The sequence below is a fragment of the Mus caroli genome, chromosome 15 (assembly GCF_900094665.2).
Source record: "Mus caroli chromosome 15, CAROLI_EIJ_v1.1, whole genome shotgun sequence".
Classification (NCBI taxonomy): domain Eukaryota; kingdom Metazoa; phylum Chordata; class Mammalia; order Rodentia; family Muridae; genus Mus; species Mus caroli.
The window spans coordinates 71,012,718-71,031,663 of record NC_034584.1 but is presented as its reverse complement, the minus strand read 5'-3'; the positions used below and the strand labels follow the sequence as shown (position 1 = coordinate 71,031,663).

The 18,946-nt window shown below is 44.1% G+C and overlaps 1 protein-coding gene across 33 annotated transcripts in view; it reads left to right on the top strand.

The window, feature by feature from the left end:
- Rbfox2 (RNA binding fox-1 homolog 2) overlaps positions 1–17,874 on the top strand; it is a 224,039-nt gene extending 206,165 nt beyond the window's left edge. For 11 of the 33 annotated variants that reach the window (XM_029469575.1, XM_029469568.1, XM_029469574.1 and 8 more), the window contains 8 exons: positions 717–770; positions 879–971; positions 2,075–2,219; positions 5,687–5,726; positions 10,327–10,358; positions 14,046–14,134; positions 14,552–14,624; positions 16,013–16,323. In XM_029469575.1, coding sequence (XP_029325435.1) covers positions 717–770; positions 879–971; positions 2,075–2,219; positions 5,687–5,726; positions 10,327–10,358; positions 14,046–14,134; positions 14,552–14,624; positions 16,013–16,067 — 581 coding nt within the window. In that variant the 3' untranslated portion in view covers positions 16,068–16,323. The other 22 variants (XM_021184305.1, XM_029469578.1, XM_021184311.2 and 19 more) reach the window with 13 other exon arrangements.
- The last annotated feature ends 1,072 nt before the right edge of the window (positions 17,875–18,946 follow it).

Below are 18,946 nucleotides of genomic sequence, written 5' to 3'. Positions count from 1 at the left end.
CATGTCTTTCCCTCTCTCCTTGGTGAACCCCAATTTTTACTATGAAGGGATATTTCCGTTTACACACAAAACTTGTGCGGTATAACTGAATGTGCCATCAAGTTCCCGGTTGATTTGGTTTTTGAGACAGAGTTTCTCTGTGTAACAGCCCTGGCTGTCCTGGAACCACTTTGTAGATCAGATTGGCTTCAAACTCACAGAGATCCACCCACCTCTCCCTTTTGAGTGCTGGGATAGAAGGTGTGTGCGCCACTGCACTTGGCTCTAGGTCAGGTTTTAATTCAGCCTGAGGATGCCTTCAGTTAGCATCTCGTGGAAAGTGCTTAGATGTCGTGTCAGGAACTGTGTTGCCATGCAGTGCCAAATGAGAGGGGCTCAGATTTCTTTCCTCCTCTAAGCTCAGAGCAGGCCATCTGGGTACAGTTCTGAGCACAGTCTGCAAACTCCATAGTGATCTTCTCTCCCTCCATTTTTGTTTTTCTGTTCTAGTTACAGTCTGATGCTGTGATAAAACAGATGAAAAGCAACTTTGGGGTCACTGCTTTATCATCAAGGGAAGTCAGGGCAGCTTTCAACAGAAACTGTAGAGGGTGTAGCTTAAAGATGATATACCATTGCCCTTTCATGTAAACTCTGGCCTGGGGAGGAAGAACAGCCCAGAGGTGCCTGAAGCCATCTTGACCTGCACAGTTCACTCCTGTCCTCTTGTGTTTCAGGCTGGAAGTTAAGCCCAGTAGTTGGAGCTGTGTATGGTCCTGAGTTATATGCAGGTACTAGTGCACTGTTTCTCTGTCTGCTACTTAGTGACCTCTGTGGTTTCTCATGTGGCTACATCTTTGTAACCTTTGTGGGTTTTGTTTTGTTTTTAATGCGCTTAGCATCCAGCTTTCAAGCTGATGTGTCCCTAGGCAATGAGGCGGCTGTGCCCTTGTCAGGAAGAGGAGGCATCAACACTTACATCCCTCTAATCAGTAAGTAGCCTACACTGACCTGCCATGGGTTTTGACGGTTGCCACATGTGCTAGTTTGGTCTGTTTTTGTTCTAGCATAATGCAGAACTGATGGAAAGGAACCATTCTTGACAGAGTAATAGATACCACAATGCCCTGTTTTATGTAACTCATACTAGAAACATCCTCAAAACAAAAATCATGGGAAAGTGTACAGATGAACATGTAACTATCCTACCTGGATGTGACCATAAGGAAATCAGAAGATAAGAGCGTGTCTCGCCTGCATCACTCACGCCTGCTCATCCCACCCACTCTCCTCTGGAGTACCACTTAGACATCTCCAGTGTCCATAACAGGCCACTTTCTTGCTGTCTCTAAAGTCACTTTTACCCAGGCCTGTTTCCCCTGGCAAGAGGTGTAATAAACCAGATTCCACAGAGGCTTCCAGAGCAAGGAACACTTGGAGCCAGCTTTTGCCTGTCTCGCTAAAGGGTGGAGGGTGCAGGGCACCTGCGGAGACCAGCCTTTAATCCCAGTACTCAGGAGGCAGAGGCAGGTGGAGCTCTGTGAGTCTGAGCTCAGCCTGGTCTATAGAACTAGTTCTAGGACAGCTAGGGCTGCACAGAGAAAACCTTGTCTTTAAAACTCCTGTTTATTTATCAATATTAAAGAAATTAAATTACAAATAAATTCTCTAAAAACTATTGTATGCCTTGGAGCATTAAAAATATAAAGACGTTTCCTTTTGAGTAATAATTATTACATAATAACAGAAATGAAATTAATAGTTGGCCAGTTAAAAAAAATTATATTAACCTGATTTAAATCAGCAACAGAAATTAAAACATGTGCATCTTACTAATAGTAAAGAGTTTCTTATCAGTTCTCACAATGACTGGAAAAACCTGGAAGAAACAGAATAAGCTCAAGACCTGTGACAAACAAGTGGGGCATGGAGTCGTCACTAGGTCATCCTGTATCTCTCTTCCTCCCCCCTCCCCCAAAGCCCCGTGTTAATTAGTATGTATTTGGTGCCTATCTTCTACCTTTTCCATAATTGATTCTCAGTCTAGCTTTGTACCAGCTTCTGAATGCCAGTTGAAATTTCTGTCATATTTTGGGTCTCCCTTTAGTTCCTGGCTTCCCTTACCCAACTGCAGCCACCACGGCAGCTGCTTTCCGAGGAGCCCATCTGAGGGGCAGAGGGCGGACAGTGTATGGTGCAGTCCGAGCGGTACCTCCAACAGCCATCCCCGCCTATCCAGGGTAAGCATTAGATTCCAAAATCACCATTTCTAAAATAAGCAATGGATACAAAAAGAAGGGAAGAAAGAGTGCTCTGGCCCTCCCTGATTCCTAGGATGTTGCTTGACAGCATTTAGAAGCTGTGTGAATATTTGCAAATTAATGGACTAAGGGCAAGAACCAAAATACAGAATTTTGACCAAGGGTCATCATTATATAAACACTCATTTTGGCTACCTTAAGCCTTCGTGGTGACAGCTTAAGACAGTGGCCAGAGCCATCTTGTGTTTGCTAGCAGTGTGTTGGCATGGAGTTCACTCAGCAGCGCACGAGTGTGGATTAACACTACTACAGAGAACTGAGGAGGGAGCTGGAGATCATAGTGCCAGACTGTGTCTGCTCTGCTCTGCTCACCTGTCTCACCTCCCCATGCTGGGGCAGAGGCCAGCATATGCGCCCACCCCATGGCGCACTGCCTGGGTAGTGAGCAGCAAAGCTTAGTTACCCACAATGGATTTGCTTTCTTTGTAGGAAACAGATTGAAAGACGTGAATTCAAAGACAAAACAAGTCCAATTGAATCAAGGAGGAGAGGGAGAAGTAGGGATCCAGCCGCAGCTGGCTTCTGAGGTGGTAGCAGCTGACATATCTGAGCATCCCTCGCCTTCAGTTTGGAGTGGAGGGTGTCTCATGCAGTGGGAAGATTCCATAGCAACAAACAAATCCTTTGTTTTTGAATGGGGAGAAGGAGGGAAGATGGCAGATTGGCTTTTAGTTGTTTCCCTGTGTCAGCCTGACGTATGTTTTTATATGAAGTGAACTTCTCTAAGTCAGTTGTACCAAGAACTTTCCCAAGAGTTGACATTTCTCTTCTTCATCTTTTCTCTGCCTATGACAGGTGGTTTTTTGTTGTTTTTTGTTTTTGTTTTTTTCTGTATTGTGAAGAATATAAATAGCTGCAGAAAAGCCAATTAGTTGCTTTTTAGTTAAAACCTAACAGAAGAGAGTGTCCCTTTCTGATAGCAAAATTGGCTTCACCAGGAGGTATACTAATTTAACATTCATTCATTCATAGACCAATGGACATACCATTAGGAGTCCTCCATGCTACAGAATTAAAGCATTTTTATTAGACAAGGCAAGTATGCATGCTGAAGTGGGCAGACTCCAAGACACTGCAAGGGAACTGCTTCAGAAAATAACTTTCATTTGCAATTTATAGATAATTAAATCCCATGCATTCCATCATCTCCATCTTCTGCCATGACTTGCTTTTAATTTTATCCTTTTTTTGTCTCAACTTGACCTTTGACCTTCAACCTCTGACATCTCTTTAAAAAAAATAAAGATACAGCTGTGTTTCATTAAGAAATAGTTGATTGAAACATGAAAGTGAATCTTTTACAAGCTTAGCACACTAGGAAAACTTCTCACAAGGTATCTCCCATTTCCACTCAAAAGCATTGACTGTCACGATGCAGGGAGGGAGAGTCCACAGAGACACATGGAACTTCCTGTTTTGTAACTTCCTGAACTATTTCATAACCCATTCTCTCCTAAGTCTGTGTCAGATATATGTATATATGTATATATATATATATATATATATTTGCTTAAATGTATCTTATCCTTTATGTCTGATCATATCAGTACACAAACGCTAATTTCCTGTGTATTCTTTTTTTAATAACTAAACCATCTGTTTACATGGAAGATGGCAAGGAATAAGTCCAGTGTTTCCTGGGGAATGGCCTAGAATTGCTCTCCTAGAATCGCTTGTGAGCCTCTATGCTCTTACGGCATTGGGTACAGGGATTATCAGAACTCTTGTAGAATCCAGTGAATATTCACAATAAATGATTTGCCTTACAATAAAATATATCCATGTTTCTAATGGCAACAGTCTTTGTAGAAGGATGTGTTGTAGTCTTTGCCTGTGCCCCGCACTGATATTGAAGAGTAACTCCCCTCAGCTTCTGCACACCCCATTCTTCAGTCTTCAACTATGCAAGTCTTTTAGGAAAATGAAGTGGAAAGGCAAACTCATCCCAATATCAGACTCTAAGTACGTGGAGACTAACGCAGGTAAAGCCTGCCTACAGACACCAGAAGTTCATCTGCTTCTCCGGCTGCACAAAACAGAGGTCTAGTGTTAGGTGCATTGTAAGGTGTGACCTTGCAACTCTTAGATATAAGACTTAGCAGCCCTACTTGTTAGCTTATTCATTATAATGAAAAAAGAAATTATCCATTTTATTTAGCTAATAAACCAAAGCAGATTTTTAGAAATATGTAAAACAGCCAAGTCTTAACCTGACAAATGTGAAAAAAGTTAGTCTTTTCTCTCTGCCACTGTTAATGTCTTTTGCTCCCAAAATAATACTTGGGGGAAAATATGTACATATGCACACTTCATGAGGCTGGAGAAAAGTCAACATTTTAAGAATAATAGTATACTACTACTCCAGTTTTTTGTTTAAGAAAACTAATAGTGCCTGCTTAGCAAAGCCCATTCCCAGACAGGAGAGTGAGCCATGCCATCGGCTTCCTGGGGGTCACCGTCAAGGACAGGCCTAGTCATGACCAAAGCTTCAGTCACCAATTGTATGTTTCAGAATACTTTGAATACTCAGTTAGGCAAGAACCCTTAAAATCTTCCAGTTGCTCCTTCCCACTCTGGATTATGTTGTTACTATCTGGGATCCCACTGCACCTTTCAATCCTTGGACCAATCACCTTAACCTTGAGCTCATTACCTCTGCTTGTGAAAGCAATGCATTGTGGGTATTTTTGGTTGTTTTGTTCTTTTGGTTTTTTTTTTAATTACATTTCTCTGTTTACTTTGGTCAGAATTGATTGACTTGTTTTTCCAAGGTGTTGCATTGGTTCTTAAAAATGCTGAATAATAATACTTTGCATGCTTGTGTGATCAGCCAAATCTTATCGCATGTCTAATGTGCAGGGTAAAAAGCAGGTGATGTATGGATAACAGGAAAAAAATCTATAATTTGAAAAATGAAAATAACTACTAAGCATCATTTGAAACACACTTAGCAAAGAGCTCCTGTCCTGATGGGTTCACCTTGTTCACTCTCCTCCTGAGTTAAGCCCTCGCCATCCCTACCCTTTGTACGCTGTTAAAGAATAGCAAATGTTTAAAAGGACTCCAGATGCTAAAGGTGGTCTGTGTAACCCAGCAGATCTCAGGCAGCTACCTGCGGCCCTGCCAGGAGCTCGGCTTCTGTCACTAGTCTGCGGTATCCAGGGTCCAGGTGCTTCATCTAGTTTTGTAGACCCTTAGCCCTCCTCACATGTCCTGGAGCCATGGAACATATACATCTCTGTCACCAGCTTGCTGCGGCCCCATATCCAGGTCACATTCATACATCACCTGCCCGTGTAGCGCATGTGCATGCTGCCGTCCTCAATAACCGGAATGTGTTTCTGTTCTTTTGTTTTTTGTTTTTGTTTTTGTGTGGATTTCTGCAGTGTGGTTTACCAGGACGGATTTTACGGTGCTGACCTCTATGTAAGTACACACACTGGGGCCTTTTTGACCCCATCCCCTGACAAGCCAGCCTTTTTTTTCTGTTTCTTTAGTTTGTTTTGTTTTTATTTTTATTTTTTGTTTCCTTTTTAAAAAATATAATTTAACTTTTGTTTTCCTTTTTCCTTGTGGATATATATATATATATTTATATATTTTAAGAATGCAAGCATGCTTCTCTGCCACTGCGCTTGCCCCTGGGTGCAAAAACTAAGTCTTTGGGTCTTGTGATGGTTGCTGGGCTCAGTCTGCTGGACATATTCTTCCCTTGCCTGTGCCCACCCACGAGCACTCTGGGTATTTTTTTACCCTGTGAGATGATCAGCAGGTTTAAAGTCGTCTGTTGTCGCATCATCTGCATACATAAATGACAGGACTAGCTTACCTGACACCAGCTCTTTCCTGTCTCTGCTTTTCTCTCCATCTTACACCGTCTTTAAAGGGTCAGGGCTTTGTTTATGTAAGGCCAGGAAGTTTTCTGAACCGTGTGCTCTCTGACTTCATATGACGTGAAGAACATAAGTCTATGCAAGTGATGTCAGCAGCTGGTCTCATGGTAGTTATAGAGAAGTGTAGAGCACGTGAGGGTCACAGAGACTCAGTTTCTGTCTGCCTGGAAGTCCACAGCCAGTGTGTCTCCTCCTTAGGAGTCAAGCCAGGGAAACCAGAGAGTGTAAGTAGCAGCCTGGACTCTGATGCTCAGTTATCATGCAGGCACATTGACATTAAACCCATTGTCCTTCTAGCTGGAGGTGAAGTTCCATGTTCCATAATTTGTTGGTCACATACTTACTTCAAAGGAATCTAGCTGACATGGGAAAAGCTTTTGAGTCTCAAGGACTATCATTAGGTACCTTCCAAATGGCCTTTTTCTGAATGTCAGCATAGTCAACTGACCCAAATCATTAAGGCAATTCTGTAAGGAAGACTTAGCAGTAGGAGGTTACTCTGAGGTGGGTCAGTGTGTCCAGGAGGCGCTTTCTCTGCCCTCTCCTCTCCTTCCTCAGCAGTATGATGTCAGGCCATTTAGAGACACTGACACCGCTTTCTCAGGCCAGGTGAAGCTAGCTGTGCTATCTAGAGTAGGCCTTCAGAGTGTGTCTACCTTGTAAAAGAACCATAGGTAGGGATCCTTGGCCCATCCCTTAGATGTGACTACTAGAATTTCAGAAATAGTTTACACAGCCAAGCCTGAAGACCCCCTTGCCCACGTCTCATTGCCTTTCTTTGTACTTTAATTAAAATCTAACTCTTGCTCAGCAAATTTTTAAGAAGTAACTTTTCCTCCTGTGCTCACAGTTGAAAACTGTGCAAATCTGGCTTACCTGACAGCACACTGCACATTACATATTTGTGGATATGTATATTTACATATGATGTTCTCTATATTCTCATGAAACCCACTTTCATAAACAGATTATTTATGTTTTTGGGATCTACTATAGTTGAGTTATTTATTTCCCCAACTGAGGTTTGGGCTGAGGGTTTTTTTGTTGGTGGTGGTGGTGGTTTTTATGTAATATCTTCTTTATTTGGGATTTTTTTTTAAACATATCCTGCTTCTATTCCTGGTTTTGCCTGTTTTTACCTTAAACCAGCCAACTGAATGTTTGGTTATGGCTCTCCTGTTTCCTTATTTTGCATTGTAAAATCTTAATGAATAATAATTTTTTCTGTGCCCATCAAAAGGATTTTTTTTTTGGTTTGTTTTTCAATCTAAATGAATGATCTACAGAATCTTAAATAGGTAATCCAGTGGCTTAATCAGAACACCCTTCCCAGTGGCCCCTGCTAGTAAGAGCCCTGCTGCCTGCTTCCTCTCCCTCTCTCCCATGTAACACAGAGTCCTTGGGAGGACACAAGTTGGTCACTAGTGCTGAGATCATATCTAAGCCCTCTGCTACAAACCAGAACTGCACTATAGTATTCTAGCTGGAGCTGTTAAACTGATGGTGCAGGTGTGAGGGAGCTGAGGAGAGGGGTCTTAAAGGCACACACAAGCTGACTGTTCCCTGCGTTTGTTCTGCTTCTCTCTGTACATCTCCTCACTGGAAACCCATCACCATGCCTTTGCAGCTAGTTTCCTCAGAAGTGTGTACTACAGTAGGGTGAGAGCAGGATTTAGTGTGTCAAAAACCACTCCGGCCCAGGCAGAGAATGAGGAGAAGTCTCTCGAGAGAGAGAGAGAGGTACTTCAGTGCAGGCGCTACTGAGTCTTCCTTTGCTGTTCTGAGAGTGGTTCCTGGGGGCCATTGTTTTTCTTTTCTTTCTTTCTGCTTCCTTATGGCTTACTTATTAGGGACAAAATGTCCTGATCTAGCTATCACATCCTCCATTTGTAAAGAGCCCTTCTCTTCCAGGATAGGGATATGTCCACTCCCCATCCCTGCTGCCTCCCTTTTTCCCATTAAGAAGGCCAAAGTTCACACTAATTGACCTTGTGAGTGGGGTAACAAATGCTCCTGACTCTCACCCTGTGAAAAGCATGCTTGCATCCAAAGGAAAGAAAAGGCTGGCAGCCCATGGTGGGCTCTTTGTATGATTGTTTTCCTTCCACAGCTGTGTTTTTGAACTGCTCTTCCTGTGTTCTGTTATAGAATAGTGTTACAGGAACCAATCATTAGCGCTAAAATACCTCAGGTAGGAGTGCCAGTGTGACCTGCCAATCAATCAGATTGTGGATTGCAGTGAAAAAATTGAATTATACTAACCATTCCAGCTCCACGTTAGAGATGGGAACAGAGGCTTTTTTGGACAATCAAGACTTGTGAGCGTGTGATCTAAGCCCTGCTACCTCAGCAGTGCCCACATCACATCCACACATCATGCCACTCCCTTCTGAATGAGCCTTCCAGCCCCCTCAGCACACATGAGCCACAGGTACATCACATGTACGGTCCACGATCTAACCACTGCTGCCTCTTTCAGCCTGTCAGTCACAGTTGCCTGTGCTATTTAAACTAGTCTTTTATATTGGAGACCTTAGCAGCTGAGAGTGCTAACTGTGAAAGAGATGGCAAAAGGAAGCAGGCAGAGGTCTGTCTGCACAGGGCGGGCGTTAAGTCCCATGTTTAGCTGCCCAGTGAAATGAGAGTCAGAAATGGACTGTGCTGCTGCAGAAGTGTGGCGTTGTTACAGGTCTGCACATGCGGGACACATAGCTCCTGTGCCCTCTTTCCTTTCACCTGAGAAGATCGGTGTTTGGATAATAGCACACTTATTAGAGAGTTTTCTCAATAGCTTGACACTCAGAGGAAAAAAAATAGTCTGTAATTAATAACCCAGTTACTTCATGTAACCCAGTGATATTGCAGAAATCAACTAATTTGGAGAAATAGGAATACCAAAGTATTTGAAAGATTTAATTCATTAAACTTCATCTCTCATAAATCGTGTAAGTCAAAGCTGATCAAGTTGATCATAACAGCTTCTCTCATTAACCCCAAATTGAAATGACGATGAGATGGAACTTAAGTGACACTTGGAATATGTAGATATGTCCACTCAGAGCAGAAATTATGAATTTTGTATTCAAGCCTGTGCTGTGTCTGCATGAACTCCCTGTCTCCTGTGGCTGAGGCTCTCAGCTGGCGTGGGGACAGAGGGCATTAGGATCATCCAGGGCCAAATCCAGTGGTTCTTAGAGGCCAAACATTAGACCCTGGCTAAGTAGAACAGATCTCTACTCCTCGGTGGTGATGTTAATCGTCACGCCTGCCAGGCCCCTACACACGTGCCTGTACATGCACACACTTGCCTTGCTCTGTCCATCTGCACACTACATGAGATAACAAGCTTTCATTTGTCTGCTGGTCTTGAGCTACACACTTTCCTCCTCAGTGTCACATGTCATTGTCTCTCAGGTAGAAAGAAGGTGTCTTGACATCACATGCTCACCAAAGTCCTGTTTTAATGTAAACCTAAAGCAAAAATACAGTAAAATTAAAGGCAAGGTTAAAATCAAGACAAGATAAGAATCTTTAGGTGTTCAGACAAGGGTCACATGTAGGGGACAATGGTTAGAACTTCTGCTTTGTTTCAAACATACCTGCAGAAATGCTACAGAAGAAGCCCAGAGGTACAGTGTCAATCCCACGATAAACCTGATTTAGGGAAGAAGTAGAAAACCTCAAAGAGGTAGCACTGGGTATGGGGAACAGCTTTCCTTTAACACTGTGGAAAGTCATTAGTAAAGGGGTCTAAAGCAGCAGCATTAAGCCTTGAGAAGAAGCTGGGGAGTGGGAGCAAGAGTGTGACAAGTAACTGAGAGAATGAGATTCTCAGACACAGGGGTCTTGGAAGAGCACAGATAGAGTCTGCAGTTGCTCCCGGAGAGCGCGCCTGAGCAGCTCTGTTGAAGAATGGGCTCGGGCCACCAAACGGGGAGTGTCAGGCATTACTTAGAAAGGTTACAAAGAAAATTAACCATTTTTCAAGGGGCATGTGTGGATTTGAGCCAGGCTTAGCCGTGCCAGACTTAAGCAGCTGAGTTCCAGAAGCCGTCTGTGTGTGCCCTCCTACACTCTGGTGTGCTGTGGCCATGCTAATCCCCATTTTTTGTTTTATTTCAAATCACACACAGATAGAATCTGCAAACTGCTTCAGATCAAACAGGTCTGATTGTGTGTAAATACATATGTCCTTTTTAATTTTTATTAATGGTTGCTTCAGTTTTGCATCAGTGCATGGTTAAAAGCAATACACATCAGCTATTCATGACTTCATATCTCCAAATGAATTATTTCTCCTCTTTTTTTGTTTGTTTGTTTGTGCAGTCAGCTGAAGAAATGTTAACATCTCACTCTAAATCTCTCAGTGGAGTCTCTGTTCCCTTCTCTGATATAACAGATGGGTTACTGCTTGTTATAATTATTAACATTGTGGTATGGGCCAGGGCTCGGGTGGGCAAGATTTACTCCTCCTTTGGGCTGGGGAGGGGCCAGTTGTTAGGGTATGGAATGTTAACTCAAGTGGTGACTGACTGTTTCCGTAATACCAGGTCGTTGTGGCTGCACGCTCTAGTAATTGAGGCTGTGTACTTCACCGAGCTTGTGGTAGAGCCTAGGGCAAACCGCTGTCCCAAGAGAATGCTGGGATAGATAGAGTTAGCCAGTGCCAGTCTGGACGTGGTGGTTTTGCTGTTGTTTTAGCTCCGGATGTCGGCATGCTCAGTTTTAATGTGATTAATATTAATGTGGCGCCACCCCCCCACCCCCACGCCTGAGCCCTCTTCTCCTTACTCCCACCTTGTTCTTTTTGAAAATTTTAAGAAACAGTAATGAAAATCTTGGTGTTTCAAACTGCACTTTGCTCTCATGTTCTGTATATAAGTGCCTTCAAATTTACTCGTTAAAGTCAAATCGGGGGATGGGAACATCTTAGCCTGGAATCTTTGTACACTGTAAAACCTAGAATGCAGTTAAGTCAATTGTTTGTTGTAAATTTTGTCCTGAGTTTTATGTAAGGGTCTGTAGAATACCTAATGTCAGCAAAAGCAGAAAGCCTCTGGAGTAAGATGTATCTGAGAGGGATCACTTCCTGGTGCACAGTGCACTTTCCCTTAGGCGTGGGTGAAGTGCTGGGTTGCCTTGATAACCCTACAGCCCACATGTAGCCCTCCTTTAAATGACTTCTGTTTAAAGACCTCTGCTGATCAAAAGCATTAATGTTGTTCTCATTGTTGCCAGTTTTCTCCCAAGCCCATCAGTGTCAATAAAATATTTCAGACCCCAAAGTCAGTGCCTGCTCATGAAAGCAAATTACTGCAATAACGAAGGCCCATTTCTTTCCTGAAAGGAAGGACCTAAGCCACTGAGGGAACCATTGCTGTCAGTTGCCTTGCTTAGGAGCCCATCCTCCCTGTTAGCAGCCACGACTCAGAGCTGCAATTGGAGACAGCATGCAGTAACTCCCAAGCTCCCTGGGATCAGCCCTGAATCTAAACCATCAGAAAGAACCTGCTTCAGCCTGTAAATGCTGTACCTAGCTAAGCATAGACCAAGATGTAGTTGCTTTCACTATCTTAAAGTTCTAAAATTGTGAAGATTATCTTGGTGTTTGAAGGAATGCTGAAGAGAAAACATAGTATCAAAGTACCTTTATTACAAAGACAGCTCACTAAAGATTCAGCTTCCATTCTGAAAAATGGAACCATATCTACATAGACTGAACAGCTGAGCCTTCATGGTTCAGATAAAGACTGAGCTATAACGATGAGCTTTTTGTTCTCTAACCAATGTTTTCATCACCCTATGTCCTCTGTGAAGGCTTAAGGACTGAGGTCAAAAAGACTGGAGCTAGCTCTGTGGAGCCAATTGTGAGGGATTTCGGGGAGGGGGTCGGGGTCCAGCCTGCTCTTGTAGTAGATATGGCTGAAAGTCACAAGGATGCTTCCTGCCACACTCCACTTTGGCCATGTCATTACAGGGTCTGATAATGGTAACTCAGACTGTCCCTGCACCTGTAGAAAGGGTGACAGCAAAGGAGTGTTGCGTAGCAGCTAAGAGCCAGTGCACTTTAAATGTGTATTTGAAGCTGCTGACCCTGAATTCTTACAGCGTAGACTGGGAGAGCCATATGAGGTGAGAAAACTTACAAGCTCATAAAATTATTTTTCACAATGAAAGGTATCAGGAATCAGGGAAGCCACACAGAACTGCTAGGTATGGAAAAGCAAGGGTCCCATTAGAAGATACTTCTTAGCCAGGCATGGTGGCTCATACCTTTAATCCCAGCACTCAGGAGGAAGAGGCAGGTATTCTGTAAGTTCAAAGCCAGCCTGTTCTACATAGCAAGTTCCCAGACAGCCTAGGGTAGCTCTATCTCTAGGCAAATCTGTGTGCACGAACATGCACACACACACACAAAAACACACACATCTCTTCAACCCTAAAAAATGGCCCCAAAACTGGGAAATGTGGAATATCTCTTGCAAAGTTAGCAAAGACCTGAGCATTCAAAGGGGGAGAAGAATGGGATACTTGGCTGACCTAGGATGTGGGCCTTCTACAGGAATAAACACTGTTTTGTGTGTGATTCATGACTGAACCACCTGAGTCAATTGGACCAACTGAACAGATATTTTTGACAGCCAAAGGATGGCAATAAAAATGTGTAACTGGCCATGTGGTAATGGCACATACCTTTAATCCCAGCACTCAGGAAGCAGAGAGGCATGTGGATCTCTTGAGTTCAAGGGCAACCTGATCTACAGAGCAAGTTCCAGGACAGCCAGGGCTACACAGAGAAACCCTGTCTTGGGTTTTTGGAGTTTTTTTCTTTGCTTGTTTGGTTGGTTTTGTTTTTAAGTATCTCTGAATCAGATAAAGTAGGTGGGTTATAGAAGGATACAATGATACCAGTTGTATCGCCCTGCCTCACTGTCCTTGAGTGCTTCCAGAAGGAACATCTCTGTTCATACACACATCAATTGCCTTTGTTTAGTTCATCAAAATGCAGGTGGAGTAGTAGGCTGCGATGGCTCTGAGTTCCTCAGGACTTCTCAAGAAGGTATATGATCCACTGGGGAAAAAAGCTCCCAAAGGTTGCTGTGGGAAAAGGAAGCAGCTGAAGCATGTCTGACCTCATCAGAGCTCATCATAAGCCATTTGCAATCTGATTTCCCCAAGTCTGGAATGTGGGCTAGAGTTGAGGTTTTCCCGGAGAGAAGTAGGGTTAAACGGTTAGCTTTTAAGGCTACAATCTCTGTCCCAGCCACTCTGACTAGCAGACTTATTGATTCATAGGCAGTTCTCTGATGTCTGGTCTGCTTGGCTCCTCCTTCTCAGTATTGCTCTTGACAGACATGCTCTGCCAGATGGACCTAAGCTCTGGGTTAGATCTTCCTGTGACCTGCTGCATTCTTAGTGACAAGCCAATCCCAGTACAGAGAGTCTGACATTGACACTGATGGGGGTAGTAAATTTTAATTCTTTCAACTGTTACATGAATGTTGATTCAATTCTCCTAACATTTCATGAATATTTTCCATGTCAAGAGTTCCAAAAAGACACTGTGAAGTAAGATCCAAAATCATATATGTATTTCTTAAAATTACTAGGTAGTACCTGTGTACTTTATTTTTCTTACTGTCACAAATTGGAAAGCAAATTTCTACATTGGCTAAAGCTTGATTTCCTACCATAGGAGGAACATGCAAACTGGTGCAGTTTGAAACATCTCTTTCCATGTGTGTCTGTGTTTGTGTCTGTCCTTGTGTCTACACGTGTGTGTCTGTCTGGGGGGAGGGGTGTCTGTCTCGGGGAGAGGTAGCTGTAAAGTCAGTTCTCTTCTCTCCTGTAGGGTGGATATGCAGCCTACAGATATGCACAGCCTGCTACTGCAACCGCAGCCACAGCTGCTGCAGCCGCTGCAGCCGCTTACAGCGACGGGTATGTACAGAGCCAGAGCAAGCAGGCCCTGAGTCACACCGTGCTATCTGCAGCATCCCTCTCGCCCTTCACCATTTCCAGAATTGCCCTGAGTCCTTGGGCTCCTGCCAGCCTGGCTCTTTATTGAGTCTGTCCTTCATGGCTTCTGCCACACAGCACCCAGGCTTAGCCTCTTCTGTACTTGCTTTCTTGTTCTGTCTCTTCTTTGGCTGTGAATACAGTTGGTCTTCTTTCCCATTTGACCCCTTCTTTGCCATTTTATAGTAGTAGGATTTCCCAGTTACTGCACTCAGGAACAGAGATAGGAAGACTTCTTCCATCTGCCATTTTCCCTATTAATAGTCCAGGTCTGCAGCACAGGGCCTTCAGTCTTGGTCTCAACTGCTTTTGTCTGACCCCCGTGCTTCTCCTTTCCAGTTACGGCAGGGTGTACACAGCTGACCCCTACCATGCCCTCGCCCCTGCCGCCAGCTATGGAGTTGGCGCTGTGGTAAGTTTATATACCTTTTTTCTTAAGCCATGTTACTCCTCTACATGCAAATTTTGAAAGATCTGGGAAAGTAATGCATCGTAATTTCACCCATTGCCAAAGTGTGGAAGCCATATGAGACCCTGGGAATTTATGTCACTTGCTTAAAGGCAGTAGGAAGGAGGGCTTGATGGTGACAATCTTCCCAAGTAATGACATCATTTAGGAGAGAACAATGGGAATGGGTTCCTTTAGCAGGTGCATCCGGTAGCAAGCATAGTGTGCTTGATAGTACCAAAGACTTAGGAGTGGTAAGGTGTCCAGCTCTCCCAGCAAGCTCTCGCTGTGCTCAGTTTGTAATTGCTGATGCCTTACAGTGTGCCTGCTGCCTTCCTGCCTTCTGGTATATAGCACTGGGACTCCAGTGTTGTGAACACTGCAGAGGCAGGTTCTAGTAGTAGTTGTCGGGAAGCATGGAAGTAGTACATAGAGCAAGTCTAGAATAATCCATAGAACTGATGTTCTCACTCTGCCTTCTTGGTTTTGGCTTAGATGCCTTTACTACTTACTGATTGGCATTCATAGTTGCAAGGGCAGGCCACTCCATAGTGAGGCTAAATGAAAAATCCCAGACCCTCAAACAAAGACCCAGGAGAAGAGACCTGGGAAGGTTCATGTGAAGAGAAATAAGATACCAGAGAAAGTCAGTTGACCAAGGTAAGGAAACAAGCAGAGTAGCAAGCACTCGCATACCTCCGATGCAGCCACAGTTTCAGGATGTTATCTTCATTGAACACATGTAGACCTGTTCTCCTTGTTAGCCTCCAACAGTACAGTGTAGCAGCCATTTGCAGAGCACTAAGCCTTCTGTGAGTCTTTCCTGGTGCTGTATAGATGAGTCATGTAGGAGAACAGGTCTAGTTATATGCAAACAGTAAACCTTTTCTAACAAGAGACCAGAGTTGTTGCAGTTTGGGCATCCATGGGCATTTCTTGAATCCGTACCCCATGGATACAGAGAAACAACTGTATTTTATAGATTATAGAGGAGATCTGTTTCATTAGTTGAAAAATTATCTTGGGTTTAAATGTGGCATCATCCAGAACACAGGATGTGGCCACCTCTACCGAGAAGTTGTCAAAGGTAGCCCACTCTGACAGTCATGTGCTTGAAGGGAGGTCAGCAATCCAGTTTCAGCCAGGACTGTACAGCATTACAAAGACAGATAGGCATACAGAAACCATATCAAGTCCACTTTCTGTGCCTAGCCATACAATCGTGAAGTCAGCCATTGTGATGTCTCCACTGTCTGGTTGCCAGGAGAGAGAGTTGCCCTCTCCGGACATCTTGCCTCATTTCCCATGCTTGTCTCACCCTTTCAATATTCTTATGTCTCTACTTACTGCAGGCGAGTTTGTACCGAGGTGGCTACAGCCGATTTGCCCCCTACTGAAGTGACGTGAGACCCCTGCAAATGGGACAGCCCCCAGTTCATGAGGCCTGGCTATTGCAATATTTACTAGTAGAGGACTCTATAGCAAGATGAAGAGGAAAACAAACAAAAAAGAGAGAATACTTTTTTATACCTCACTATGTTCTTTGAATATGTATTTTTTCCTTTAAATTTCTGCCTTTAATTCTTTTGTTCCAAAGATTGTGCTTTTTTTGTTTTGTTTTGTTTTGTTTTTGAATTTTTGTTTTTGTTTGGAGGGGGGTTGGTTTTTGGGGGGGTTTTTTGTTTTGTTTTTTGTTTGGGAATTTTTTTGTTATTTTTATTTTTGCTTTTTTTAAAACTGTGGTTAAAAAAAAAAAAAAAGATAGTGCATTTCCACGTCTGTATGTCCACACTTAGCTTATTCTGTGGGTCACAGAGGAGACAGTCGAGGAGGAAGGAGCTGATACATGTATTTGATCAGAAGCCAGCAGACAGAATTACCAAAGTGGATCTGGTGCTGATGGCTGGGGGGATAAGCAGAGTGGAGGCCAGCTCTGCAGCAGTGTGCCCTCCTGGCCTGGCTGTGGCTGGAGGCTCTGACTGGCTGTGGCTGGAATCCACATGCCTTTAGGTAGGAGTTTGTGCTTGCAAAACAGGAGAATTTAAAAGATTCTTTTCTCTCCTCTTCCCTCCTGCCTTCATATTCTTTTTACAATCATTTACAGGCACAGCCTGAGAGTGTTGGCATGGTTTTGGGAATTACAGTGCTGGTATTTCCAAGCACGCTCTCAGACTGTGGATGAGAAACACCTCAGTACAACAATGATCTTGGAGTGAGCTCCAGGATAGGAAAACACTTGTTTCTTTTCTTTTCAGAAACCTCAGCATTCCTGCTGGGCTGCTGCCCCTTTAATTGAGCCACTGTGCAACTCCTCTGTTCTTTTATTAACATTGCTGCTCCCATGTCCTCAAGATTCAGGGATTTGGGATCCAGGAACCGAAGAATGAATAGTCAGTGGCCAGATTTCCCCCCAGGTATCTGGGCACAGTATGAGGATTAAAAGTACAAATTGTTCAGAGCCATTAAAGAGTGTGTAGAAGAGAAAAGGGGGGTGTTCAATCTGAGATCCCTTCGTTTTCTTGCAGCACGAAGTCAGTACAGAGTAAGAAAGGCATCAGAAAGCCTCTGCTGGGGCAGGGTAAGGAACCAAGCCCCTAGGCTGGCTGTCCTACAAGTGTACTGATGAGGACCAGTAAGGGCAGGCAGAGGCAGTTTGTCCTCACTCCAAAGCCATAGGAATTTCCATCTTCCAGAGCCTCTGTGAGTCTCCAGCCCTTGTGGCCACTGCATCCAGCTTCACAGTGTCCTCCAGAGTCACAGCCAAGCACCTGGACCCCTCGGGGAACGTTAAGAAGACAGGCCATGGACTTTAAGCCTACCTTGGAAGGAGGATGTAAAATGACAAGGGTCCTTCTGCAAGGGCCGTGGCAGTGAGACCTGGCTTCAGATTTGTTTCCAAAGGACTTCTCTCTCCCCCAAACCTGAGATGTATCTGAAAGGCAAGGGTCCCACAGAGGCTCCAAAATGAAGGCATTAGGAAATGGGAATGTCAGCTGGCTCCCTGGTCAGTTCACCTGAGGGATCGCTGCTAAAGGGAGTAGTTCAGAGACGTGAGTTTTGGTTTTGTCAGGGTCTGTTTTATTTTATTGGGGTTTGGTTCTTCTGTTGTTGTTGTTGTCGTCGTTGTTGTTGTTGTTGCCGCCTCTGCCTCTACACATTTTTGACTGATAAATGATTCATGTCCCTGAATTAAAGTGGCTGACCTTTGACCTCATCAAGCATCCTTTTGTAAGCAGGGAGGGCCTTGACCTGCAATTGACATATACCATCTTGCCCTCAGATCCTATCTCCCATGATACCTGAGGAAACAACATGGAAGCCAGAGACCTCAGTGTAGTCACTGGTTCTGGGGCAACATGTGGAATAGGAGACAAGACTGCCTGCCTGCTGGCCACTTATGGATTCCCTTCCCCCGAGCCAAAGTTTGGTTTGTTGTTGCTGTTAGGACAGTTTTCATTGTATGTACATAAATATTTTAGTAAGGGGAAGGGATGGGCTGGGGCCATTTGGAGTTCTAGAGAATGGGGGCGAGGAATTTTTCTTTCTCTTGTTTCTTTTTGAGAAAATTTACTGGCTAAAGGAACAGACATTTTGGGTCTTTGTTTAATAAGGGCCATTCTCACAGAAAGGCAAGCCCCTTTACCTAGTGGAGACTAGGCCAGTCTCTCGACAGTTGTATCCACAAATGGTAGAAAGGGAGAAAGAATTGAAGAAGGCTTCTTCTTTCCTAGACAGGAGTAAGGGTGGCCACAAAGGGTGAAGAGGACAGTCCCATGGCCCATGCTGCAGGGGCATGAGGGGCCTTCATGCACTTCAGTTCAGCTGGTTCTGGCTGAGGCCTCCAAGGCCAGTCTGTTTGCCAGTGCATCTCTGCTGCATGGATAAGGACACTCTCCGATGCCACTTCCTCAGGCCCTTTTCCAAGGAAGACTAGATGGAGTTGGCTTTGTATGCAAAGGTCATTGGATTTCAGGGTGAGCACTGAGAGTTGGCTCCCCCAAGTGTCTGGATTTCACTATATTGGCCTCATGGTTGATCCTCTAGGCCACTGTACTGGCTTGTTGGACTGATTTAGGAAGCAGGCTAGAGGAGACGGGCATTTTATGACTCTGTTAGAGGATTCTGGGTGATGATTTCGAAAAGCTGGCTGACGCTGAATCGCAGTGTGAGAAGGGTGTTTGCAGTTTTGCAGGCCTCTGTAGCCTGGGCTTTCTATGCTGCGAATCTTACTAGAAGCTGGATTCCTTTAAGGAGACTTGTAGTGAAAATGTCTGGCTGTTCCTCTT